We start from the raw sequence: 12382 nt of genomic DNA on the forward strand, positions 1-12382 counted from the left end.
TCTTCTGTACCAACTATTGCATTATTTGCTAAGGAAGCAAAGATGAAATGGCCCATACCCACAGAGCTCTCCTCTTACCAAATAAAACCAGCATACAGTACAAACAAGGAAGTACAACACACCTCTCTTCTATGCATGTTCTTTCACCCTTCCTTCATCCTCTCTCTCATGTTTCTCTCATTCGCTCTGTCCCCCTCCCTGCTCCCCAAATTGTATTAAGCACTTATCATATGTCAAATACTTTTCTTTTTCTGAAGATATACAGGAAAACAAAACAGTCCTACTCTAACAGGAATTAAATAAACAACTAATGATGTATTATCAGGAGGTGAGGAGTGCTTTTGCAAGTGATGAAACCAGACAAGGAGGGTGATGGGAATCTATCATAGAGGGCAGTACAGTGGGATATGAACCCTGGGCTTTCTGTTTGTCATGCAGATTTGGAACATTGACTTATTTGCAAGCTGAAATAGAATGAAAGTGGAAATTGTTTTTAAAAAACTGGTAAGAGCTCCCAAAGCTCACCAAGAGCTGTACAGCTTGAATTTTGTAATTCCGTAAGAACTTGACAGGCTGAAGCAGGTGGGAAAGGACATGAGTGCGACGTGTGAGGCACTTGTTATTTTATTTAATTTTCTCAGTCACCCAACAGCTACATTCTATAATTACTGTTGCGACTGCTATTTTATGGAAGTGGAAACAGAACCCTACAGGTTAAGTAACTTTACCACATGTAAAGGCAGCCTTTCTGGTCCAATGCTTTCTATTCCCATGTGGGTAAGGACAAAGTCACGTGCCTACATGACACTTTAAGGCAGCACTGTGACAACCATATTCTGCTCCTCACAGACACTAAGGACTTCTGTCGCAACAAAAAGCACCTGAGCTAGAGGAACTGTGAAACTTAATGTTTAGAGGTTCCTTATAGATCACTCAATCTGATCCCTTCATTTAAACAATGTGGAAATAGCCCAAGAAGTATGAAGCCATTTTTCCAAACTGCAGATCAAAGTGGTGAAACCTCAAAGCTTCCACTTCAGTTGTCACATTATCTTCTGGCTGCAGCATTTTTCCTACTTAATTTTTTCCCAAGAGGGGTTACACAGTACTTGCCTGGGATTTGAGAAAAACAAGAGCCACCAATTGATTTCTACTCCTTCTCTTGGAACCAGAATACAGGAGACAAAGCAGAAAGGATTTCAGAGATGCTGGAGCCTTTAGAAGATTATGGAAATAGAGCCAGCACTTTGTTCTTGAACCACTAGGATTAAGTACTAATAATGGTGGTGACAGTGGTGATGATGTGATTAAGAAGATGATGATAATCATGATAGTGATGATGGTGGTGGTTCATTGTGATGATGGTGATAAAGATGGTGAGGTAGTGGTGATGATGATGATGATGGTGATGGTGATGATGAGGATGGTGCTGGTGGTGGTGATGGTAATGATGGTAACAATGATGATGGTCATGGTGGTGATGGTAATAGTGATGATGGTGATGATAATGGTGATGGCAATGGTGGTGATGGTGATAGTGATGATGGTTATAGTAGTAATTGTGATGATGATAGTGATAATGATGGTGATGATGATGAAGGTGATGGTGATGGTAATAGTGATGATGATGGTAGTGAGGGTAGTGATGGTGATGGTGCTGATGATGATGGTGGTGGTGATGGTGTGGTAATGGTGGTAATGGGAATGATGACGATGGTGATGGTGGTGATAGTAGATGATGGTGGCAATAGTGGTAATGGTGGTGATAGTGTTGATGGTGGTGCTGTTGGTGATGGGAATGGTTGACCGTGATGTGATGATGGTGGTGACAGTGGTGACTGGAAAATGATGGTGCGAGTGGTGATGGTAATGTTAGTACTCATGCAGAAATTGTCAATGAAGTGAATGTGTGGATGATGGCAGTAAAGGTGAGGGTGATGTAGAAACAGGATTATACAAATTTTTAGTAAGTCCAGGTAATCAAATAAGAAGAATAAAAGAGAAATCCACAAATATAATTTTAGCCAGTAGTTTTGTCACCAAGTGGGGTCTCTTCCCATGCTTAGCCCACCCGACCATAGCAGGATCACTAACCTTCCTTGCAGGAAAAGAATTTTCAGGATGCACCAGAAAGACACATGAGTAGGATTTACTCGATAAAGACAGAGCAAAAACACTTATTATAGAGCAAAAGCAGAAAGCAGCCTTTGTTGTAAAGTGAAAGCAAACAACCCCCAGGCAAATGAACCTGAGGGGGACCCCAGAAAGGGTTACCTAAGGAACTCTTTTGTCGAGGGGTCTTTATCCTTAAAAATGACTGTATCTCAGCCAAGTAGAGATTAAATGATGGGGTTAAAAACAGGAAAGTTTGATGTAGAAGTGGACCTGTAGGAGCTCAGGGTATGTAGCAGGTGTATTTTTGCAAGCACCATTAATGGCAACTTTAAACAGAATAAAGACATTCTTTAGAGGGGTACAAATATCTTATATTTGGGCATGAAGATCTCTAGAGTCCAATGAAGCCTTCATTTGCTGAGCCTCCAGGTGCCTAGCCTTGGCCATTGATTTGTCCTTCACCAAATCTGACTCCCTCTTTGCCTTGGCCTTCTCCTGGCCACCTGTAGCTCCCTTTTCCAGGAGGCTGCTCGAAGCCTACACACACACACACACACACACACACACATGCATGCACGCATGCACACGTGCATGCACATACACACATAAACTGTCAGGCAGTTCACTTTCTTTCTTTCAGTTTCCTGCACCTGATTTTCTTAACTGAGTCAATTTATGGCCTTCAGCTGTGCCCTGGAAGTTGCAATCTTCTTACAAAGTACAGTTGTTAGTTATGATTGCTTTGTCTTCTTTCTACCTTTTACTTCTTCTATCCAACCTCATTTCTAACCTGTTTTTATCCCCATATCTGTAAAAAATTGCCCAAAAAATCCAAGATGGGTTTCACACTCTCACCTCTCTTTTCATCTATTAACATTTACCAAACTGGGCCTACACTGAGTACTTAGAGCTGTATCCTAGGAGCAATGTGGGGGCTTTGGAGCAGTGGCTGTGTCTGGGGAGAATGAATCCTGTCCTTGTGGTACTTGCATCATAGTAGGAGGGCAGTGTGATATCAAATAATCATCATAATGCCTTACAGTTGCATGGCACTGTGTGTGTTTTTCAGAGTGCTTTGCATATACTACCTTACTGGAAAAGCAAACTTTGAAATTTAATTAAATGCACTTGGCCACTGGTATTCCTTGCCACTGGTATCCGTTGCTGTTAGAAGTGTACCATTCCCAGATACCCAACAGTAGGATGTGTGTTCCAAAGGAGATAAAGCCAAGCTCTATGAAAGCTGTTGCTACAGGGAAATGGATGAAATGAAGGGGAGTCAGAGCTCCAGGCCTGCAGCAAGTCACACAGGAGGCACTCAAAGATTTTGAAAAAATCCTCCGGAGGGCTGGATTTAGATTTGCATTAGGTCCAAGCCTTGTAGCTCTGTCTTTTCCTCTGGACTTAGTGAGGTTTTTACTCAGAATTTCTTAAGGAGGCTGGCTGGTGTTCCAAGGAAAGATTGTGTGAAACACACATGGCCTCTCATGGGTGCAACAATGCTGTTCCACCCAGCAGACCATGGGTGTGCTTGAATCCTTGGCACAAATGAAAACTCCCAGCTGCCGGAGGAAAGTAGACTCCCCTGAGAAAGGCATGCCAACTTTAGGGTGTGCTTTTAAACGCTCGTTATGCTGACTCTTGTTATTTTACTAGCCAGTCGGCTTGCTCTAGTTTTACCCACTCTGGAGGAGGTGTGGGTGCATTTGCATCTCCTGCATTACATCTTTATGATTTGCTTTCTCTGGGATTGACTCTTTGCTGGCCAATGTTGTTGTTGACAGAGCCTTTTGAAGATGCTCTCAAGAACCAGGCCGTGGGGCCTGTGTTGAGCAAGGCTGCCTCCGTGGAGTGTATCAGTCCGGTCTCACCCAGAGCCCCAGACGCCAAGATACTGGAGGAGCTGCATGCTGAGCCTTGGTACCAGGGGGAGATGAGCAGGAAGGAGGCGGAGGGGCTGCTGGAGAAAGACGGAGACTTCCTGGTCAGGAAGAGCACCACCAACCCCGGCTCCTTTGTTCTCACGGGCATGCACAACGGCCAGGCTAAACACCTGCTGCTGGTGGACCCCGAAGGCACGGTGAGGCATGGGTGGGGCCTTCTAGTCAGCTGTACCTACCTTCAATCAGCTCTACTTACCTAATGCACCTGCCAGGGGCAGAGGACTTTTGCCCTCAGGCCAGAGCTGAGCAGCTGTTTTCAGTGGTCAGGGCCACATCTAAGTCAGAAAAATTGGAATATCATAATGGCCCAGTTTGGAAGTGTTAACTTTTGTGTCCTTTAAGATAAATAAATACAGAAACTTCGGCTTACTGTGTGGAGATTTAAAACATGTCCGTCTCCTATCCCATGTCATATTCAGAAATACATTTGGTTGGAATTATAACCTAAATGTGAAAGACAGAACTGTAAAGCCGTAAAGAGAATTAGTAAGAGAAAAATCTCTAAAAAGAACATTTTTCATCCAAATGCATTCTTCCAAATACAGTAGACAAGGAAAAATAGGCTCCTGGGCTTGTAGGTCATATCTCAAATTTATAAAAGTTGAATCACTGAGATTTTATGTCAATTGTAAAATATGATGACCAGTGAGTGAAACCCCCATTAATTAGTCACTTACTTTCCCACTCAGACAGGTAATACCCAGTGACACTGAGTTTAGCCCTTCCTGGCTCTACACTTGTGTCTGAATAACTCTGCGGCTGGGGCTGAACTGTCTACCTTCTAGTCAACAAATATATTTGACTTCACCCTAGGCATAGTCCAATAAGTGCTCAGAGTTTAATAAATGTAATTAAATCAGTTTAATCATTGAGTAGATCCCAGAATTGTTTTAATCTTCTTATCTGGTGAAAAGAAAAAAAAACAAGGTGGAATTATTTAAGTAGAATTATTTACGTGATTGATAGGAGAAATGAAACTTTAATCTTCAGTTGGACTTGAACACAGTTTCCCTGGGTGGGGCGTGCAGGTAAGAGTAGGAGCAGGGTTACTTGGGTGATTGTTACCCAGGGGTCTAGACTGAGATGTTTGCACACTTCTGCCTGTGATGCTCTTGAAATATTAGTGTCTGCCCAGTTCCTGTTTCCTCTGCACTGAAGCAACCTCTTCCCCTAATGACCGTGACCACTTACTTCCAACCTACCTTCAGGACACATATATGTTTCTTTGTTTCACCCCAGCAGGTGCTTTGAGATGTGTCACTGGTGCTTTCTGTACATCGGCTCATTGCTTCAGTAGGCTGCCTGCCCTCTCTTGTAGATATTCGCTTGCTCAACTCTCCAGGGGAGGGTGTCCAAGCTGCTACAAACCTTGCACATGTTTCTCTCTGTGCTGAGGTCAGTCTCATTGGGACAGGTGCGAGGAGTATAGTTTTTGGCCAGTGGAACTGCACACATTTAGTTTCACTAGGGTTTGCAGTTGTTCCACATTAACTGGACCACAGAGGCCCACACCAGCACACCACGAGGGGCTCACAGCCTCGCTTCTCCTCTAGTGCCACTCTAGTTTTGCTAATCAGTAGGACTAAGGAATAAATGAAGATCTGGTGTCTGCTTGTAATTCTTTGAGTGCCTGTCATTAGCAGCATAGCAGATTAGATTATGTATCTCCTGGAAATTTTATGCTCTTATCTTTTCCTTATACTTTTCTTTTGATTTTCTTACTGGGATTTCTTGTGGAATTTTTTAGCGGGGTGTTGTTGTTGTCTTATTTGGTTACATGGTAATTTTGTCTGTGATATTATTCATCAAATAGAAATTTTGCCTGGGTGGTGGTGCATTCCTATAATCCCAGCACTTATGAGAGGCTGAGACAAGATGATTGCCATGAATTCGAGACCACCCTGAACTACAAAGTGAGACCTTGTCTCAAACAACAACAACAACAACAACAAAACCAAACAAATAGAAGTGTTTCTTTGGAATGTAGCCAAATCCATCATTGTTTCCTTTTCTGGTTTTAAATTTTCCTCTATCCTTAAATTGCAAATATACTATATTCTAATATTTTCATCTGTTAGTTGTATAGTTTCACCTTTCACAATTAGGTTTTAATTCCAACTGGTGGTACTTTTGAATACAATATAAATAGGGACCTGACTTGTTTTGTGTCCATATAGTAAGCCCCTTTTGGTTTTGTCACTATTTACCAAAATGTTCCTTTTTTTTCTCCGTTTTTGGTGCCCCTTCTGTAACGTATTGAGTCCTCTGTGTCTTGGGGTGGCCTCTGGAGCTTCAGTTGTGTTCTGCTGGTCTGACCACTTACTCCTTGTGCAGGTGCTCTTCTGTTTTAATCATCAGAGCTTTGAAGCCCTCTTCACATCAGGTGATGCAAGTCCTTCCTGATGACACTCCTCTGTCTAAATGGTCTTAGCTTTTCTTAACCCTTTACTCTTTCTTTAGAATCACTTTTTCAAGTCGCCAAAAGTGTGCTAAGATTTTGATGGGATTTGCATGGATTGTAAGGAACAATTTGGGGGAGGAGCAAGTATTTTTCAGTGTCAGATTGTAATATTCTTGAACATGGCTCAAACCTCTGTTTTTAATGTCTCTTAATAGAGTTTTTAAATTCCCTCCAGAAAGTCCTTCTGTTTCTTTCTTTAGGTTGTTTCCTAGAGTGTCTACCTGTTGTAAAGGGTAAATTATTCTAGTTACGTTTTTCAACAATGACTGCAGTAGGAAGAGAATTTGATGTGATCTTGAGCCCAGACATTTCGCCAATTCCAGCAGTTTTCCTGGAGCTTTGGCCCTGCCTTTATAAACATTGGTGGTCTTCCACCTGCCTGCCAAGACCATCCTTACACCTGTTCTGCCCCACTGCTTGGGGCACCCTTTAACATTAACCCAGAGAGGGTACCTTTATCTGCCCCCACCTGGATGGGGAGGTTTTAAGACTCGTTCCATTAAGAGGGAGGTTTGGTCTGGGCATGGCGGTGCATGCCTGTAATCGCAGCACTCAGAAGGCTGAGACAGAAAGATTAACATGACTTTGAGCCTAGATAGGGATACATACTGAGACCTTGTCTCAAAGAACCAAAAAAAGAAGGACAAGGAGGAGAAAAGGAGGAAGAAAAAGAAGATTTGCAGTAGGCTCTTTTTTGTGTGTGCGGTAGGCTTTTGGTACATTGCCCTTTTCAGCTTAAAGGGATTCATTCATCCATTCATCCATTTATTCAACAGATATAGACTGAATGCCATCTAAATCCAGATATCATTTTTGGAACCTGGTATGTATCTGTGAACTATTTAAGAACCATTTAAGAAAAATTCTGCTCTAGTGAAACTTATATATGCATTATTACATAATTACTTTTATTATATGTAAGTGTCAAAATACATCAAATGCCACTGCAGTGTCTTTTGAGATAATAATGTATTGTTTTCTTAAATCCATTAAATGCAGAATTATTTGGGCAGATTCTTTTTCCCTGATGTCAGGATCCTATTACAAATGCTACTCTGTATTGACATGTAGTAACTGTGAAATATGTTTTCGGGTTTTCTGAAAATTTTTTTGGAGTATGTGTTCATAAGTGAAGTCCTTCATAATTGCCTTTGTTGCTTTTGCATGTCTGTGCTCAGCTGGTCTGGGTCTCAAGATGATGTGACCATACTTGCCCCTTAGAATGAGTTAGGCTTACTCCACATCAGAGAGGGCTTATCAGGGAACTCTGATCTAAGTTTTATCTCAGATAGATCCCCTGGATACTCTCCATATCTTTGTCCTCATTTATTTTTTGCTTTAATGCACTTATCACAAGCAATCATTTGTTAATGTACTTACTGTGTTGCTCCCCTTCCACTAGACCACGGGTCCTCGTGGGGGCTGCACCACAGGAGCTGAGTGGTGGGCTGGTGGGTGACAAGTGAAGCTATGTCCATACTTATAGCCTGGCATCACTGCCTGAGCTCCCCTCCTGTCAGATGGGTCTGACCGTAGATTCTCACAGGAGCAAGAACCCTGCTGTGAACTGTGCAGGTGAGACATCTAGGTCGCATCTTCCTTTGAATCATCCCAAAACCAACCCCCTGTCTCTTCATCCTTAGAAAAATTCTCTTCCACTGTATTGGTCCCTGGTACTAAAAATGTAGACTGCCACACTAGACCATAATCTCTATGAAGGTAGAAAGTTGTTTGTTGCAGTATTCCCCAACACCTGGAACAGTGCCTGGCATGCAATAGGTTTTCAATAAATAGTGGGTGAATACTTGATCCACTCAGGCTCTTATAGGCTAAGAATTGAGTCTCCAGGGAGACTACAGGATGAGGGTAGGGCAAGGATTGCACCTCATAGCAAATGTAGAATCACAAAGAAAATTTCTAACACAATTAGCCTAGGGCTCTTTCTACTTGCATAAAGTGTCTAACAATTCAGTCATGATTATCTAAAAGAAAATAGGAGAGAAAACATGCAAACAATTCCATGGAACACAAATATTGCAGCTGAAAATGTTTGGTATTCAAAAACGCAAAACGTTAAAAAAAATCTACCTAAATATGTCGTGATATAGAACAAAGCTAATTAAATTTTTTAATTCAGTCAACCTTTATGGACCAAAGAATGATTTAAAAAGAGATATGCACTACTAATAATACATCCATTATACATTCACAAACTGGAACGAGAAGGTGTAGAACATGAGGGATGGCATTGTGACACTGTAATACAGTTAAACCAGGTGTCCAGGCAAGCCAGTACCCAAAGTGTGCTATTCACGAAATTTTAATTTTGGAGGAGAAATCTGTAGTGCGGTTGAGAACATTTGTTGAGTCATACCTAGTAATGACTGTTGTTGTAGAGGGCGCTTTTAGCGAGAGCTGATAATCTAGTGTAATTGATCCTATGGAGGAGAGCTGTAGCTGAGAAGAAAATGGAAATGGGAGACTTAATTAAAAATGTAACACCGCTTCCTTGCTGTGAGGACACCAAAATAGACACTGAACACATTCTCTTCAATATTTATTCATCTGATTTTCATGGTAATTGGTCGGTCCCTGACTATAAAAGGAGGAAACTTGGCAGAACAGATTACTCAGAGAAAGAAGGATGCAGAATGGGTCTGTGTCTAAATTCACCCTGGAGTCTCCCAAGCCTTCAGCCCGCCCTCCCTGCACAGAGGTCGCAGGGCCAGGTGACAAGGCCACCTGTGGCTGCTTCCAAGCCTCTTGGGAAGGAGTTGAAAACACCCTGAAATAGCAGCTGGAAAGAGTTGGTGACTGGGAGAGCCCCAGCGATGCAGTCTGCACCCCCCTTTCTTCCTCTTGTCAACGTCTTCTGAATCAGTCAGCCTGCCTGTGTCTAAAATTGTCCCCTGAGTCACTCACTCATCACTGATTCATGCCGTTGGTCTGGTCAGACCAGCACGCGGGGTGGGCGCCGTGCTTGTGTTTGGACGAGCTGGTACCTCACAGGCGACTGGGCTCCATTCACATGATCTCAGGTCACTGCCAGGTTTCAGTGCACACTGTGGGGACTTTATTCCTCATTAAACCATCAAACAGCAACAAAAGCCCAGCCCTTCCTCGTTTTCCAAGTTTTCCTCTTATCCCAAGAGTAATTTAAAAACAGAAAAGATTTTTTGAATAAGTGTCCAAAAAATGCAGGCAAAAAAGACAAAATAGACAAATGGGCTTGCATCAAATTAAAAGGCTTCTGCACAGCAAAGGAAACACTAAACAGTAAAGAAACAGCCTAAGAATGGAAGAACATATTCAGAAACTACTCGTCTGATTAAGGATTAATATCCAGAATATGTAAAGAACTAAGCTCAATAGAAAATAATCTAGTTAAAAATTAAAACACCTAAATAGACATTTCTCAAAAGAAGACACACAAAGGACCAATAGGTGTGTGGAGAAAGGCTCACCTCATGAATCATCACACTAAAATATCATCTCACCACAGTTCAAATGACTATTATTGAAAAGACAAAAAATAACCAGTGTGATAAAGATTCAGAGAGAAGAGCACCCTTCTACCCCATCGGTGGGAGTGTAACTTGCACAGCCACTGTGGAAAACAGTATGAAGGGTCCTCGGTATGATCCAGCAATCTCACTACCCCAAAAAATGAGTTTATCAAAGATGCCCCTGCATACCCATGTTCACTGTAGCATTACTCATGATAGCCAAGATGTGCGACCAAGCTAACAAGACAAATAGGTAAAGAAAACATGGGACATAGACACAGTGAAATATTACTGAGCCATAAAATGGGCGAGATCCTGTGATTCGCAGCATACGTGATGAACTGAGAACATTGTTAAGTGAAAGAAGCCAGGCATGGAGTGATAAGTGCCACACAGTGGTATATAGAATCCCAAGAAGCTAGTCACATAGAAGAAGAGAGTGGGACAGTGGTCACCAGAGACTGGGAAGCAGGAGGAGAGGGGAGGAAAAAGATGAACTAAAGGGTGCAAAGTTACAGTAAGAAGAATAACTGGTCCTCTATCGCACAGTAGAGTGACTATAGTAACAACAATGTATTGTATATTTTAAAAATCTGGAAGAGAAAACCCTGAATGTTCTCACTAAAAAGGCATGAAACCAATGTGAGGTGACAGATATGCTGATTACTTGGAGCTGATGATTACACAACATATACACGGATTGAAACATCACATCATACCCCATGTATTTGTATAATTATAATATGTCAATTTAAGAAAACTTCCTTAGCTCTTCCATGGAATAATGCCTTGCTGTTTTCAAATTCCCCTTGTTGCCAGCAGTCTAGGCTGTGCCAGAGAAACAAATACAATCCGCCTTCTCATTGGCGTCACCTGGCAGAGCTGCAGCCCCGACACACACTAGGTCCTCTGTCCTTGTGTGACTCAGACCGCATGTGGTGCCCATCTCATGGGTCCATCTTCTCCACGCGGAATCTCAGAGGAGTGGAGAGGCAGTGAAGGTGAAGCTCACTGGCTCCCCATGGCCTCACTGGGGAAGCAACAGTGTCAACTCCATCAATCTCACCCTGAGGACAGGAGCTGAGCAGTGCCTGCAGGGATGTAGTCTTTGCCCAGCAATATTATCTCAGCAACACCCCATTTACATTTTTATCCATGTAACACAAAAAATATAACCAAATAAATTACAAGAGAAAAGCTTTTAATGAAAAGCACCAGTCCCCCAAGCCCTTCACCTGTTACTCGTTTCTGAGACACCTCCCTAGCAGTTTCTCTTCAAAGTTCTCTTGACAGAGCCCCCAAACCCCCATGCCAAAGCAATGTGTTTAAAGTGATATTCATTCAAAGTATCATTTCTTGATGTTGTAAAGGGAAAACTAAAGTTTAGGTCATGTTTGCTACTTTCCATTTTGATGATTTTTTTTAGTCGGGTGCTGGTTTTCATGTCTTTAAAGTAGTGGAACTTCTCTTTCTTATGCTGTTAGCATCAGCAGCATCTGGTGACTTCCTCCCTACCTGCGGGTACTGGGAGGCCTTGCTGGCTCTTTGGAGTCCCCTGTATTTTGCCCCATCAAACTTTCCTAGCATTTTATCAGTGTATAGGATAAGGAAGTTTTTCCTTTGGAATTATTAGAGAAACACTTGCACAGCCTTGCTGTATCTGTAGCGTCTAACTTCCCAGAGCTATTTGTGTTTCCTTGATCATCCCCAGTAATATCTGTTGTCACGGAAGGATCCTATCCAGAATCACAGACCTAGCTGCCAAATCCCTTAGCCTTCATCAGCTTGGCTCACCCGGTGCATGCTCCCTATGACAGATTGGACCCTAAGGGTCCCAAAGGCCCACATGGCCTGGTCATTAGCTTGGGGGAACTTTCAGGAGTGGGGTCACTGGAGACACTGGGATCCAGCCTCCCTGTCTCTCTCTGCCTCTTGCCCTCCGTGAGCTGAGAGAGCCTCCTCCGCCACTTGCTATTGCTATGATGTACTGAGCTGCCACCAGCTCAAGTCAGCAGGGCCCTAAGCAGGGATCAAGGACTAAAATCTCTGATACCATAGACCAAAACAAATCTTTCCTCTCTTAAATTTTTTTCTCAGCTTTTAATCACAGCAACAAAAAGGTCACTAATACAATTTAAAAGGAATAAAGGTCTGTTAGAGTCACAGTTTCAGTGGTTTCAGGTGATGGTCCCTGGGCTCTGCTGTTCTAGGTTGTAGTGAGGTAGCATCATGTGGGAGAGGATGTGACAGAGGAATGGTGCCCCCTTATGGCAGACAGGAAGGAGAGAGAGAGAGAGAGAGAGAGAGAGAGAGAGAGAGAGAGAGCGAGCCAGAGCCAGACAGAGACAGAGACAGAG

The 12382-nt window shown here is 42.7% G+C and overlaps 1 protein-coding gene across 1 annotated transcript in view; it reads left to right on the forward strand.

Annotated features, from left to right (window-relative positions):
- Shc3 (SHC (Src homology 2 domain containing) transforming protein 3) overlaps window positions 1–12382 on the forward strand; it is a gene marked incomplete in the record, with an annotated part of 157497 nt that overhangs the window by 131425 nt on the left and 13690 nt on the right. Inside the window, 1 exon segment of the mRNA XM_005408881.2 lies at window positions 3900–4195. Within this exon segment, the coding sequence (XP_005408938.2) occupies window positions 3900–4195 (296 nt within the window).

The sequence above is a fragment of the Chinchilla lanigera genome, unplaced genomic scaffold, assembly GCF_000276665.1.
Source record: "Chinchilla lanigera isolate Chin_1 unplaced genomic scaffold, ChiLan1.0 scaffold00114, whole genome shotgun sequence".
In the NCBI taxonomy this organism is placed as follows: Eukaryota; Metazoa; Chordata; class Mammalia; order Rodentia; family Chinchillidae; genus Chinchilla; species Chinchilla lanigera.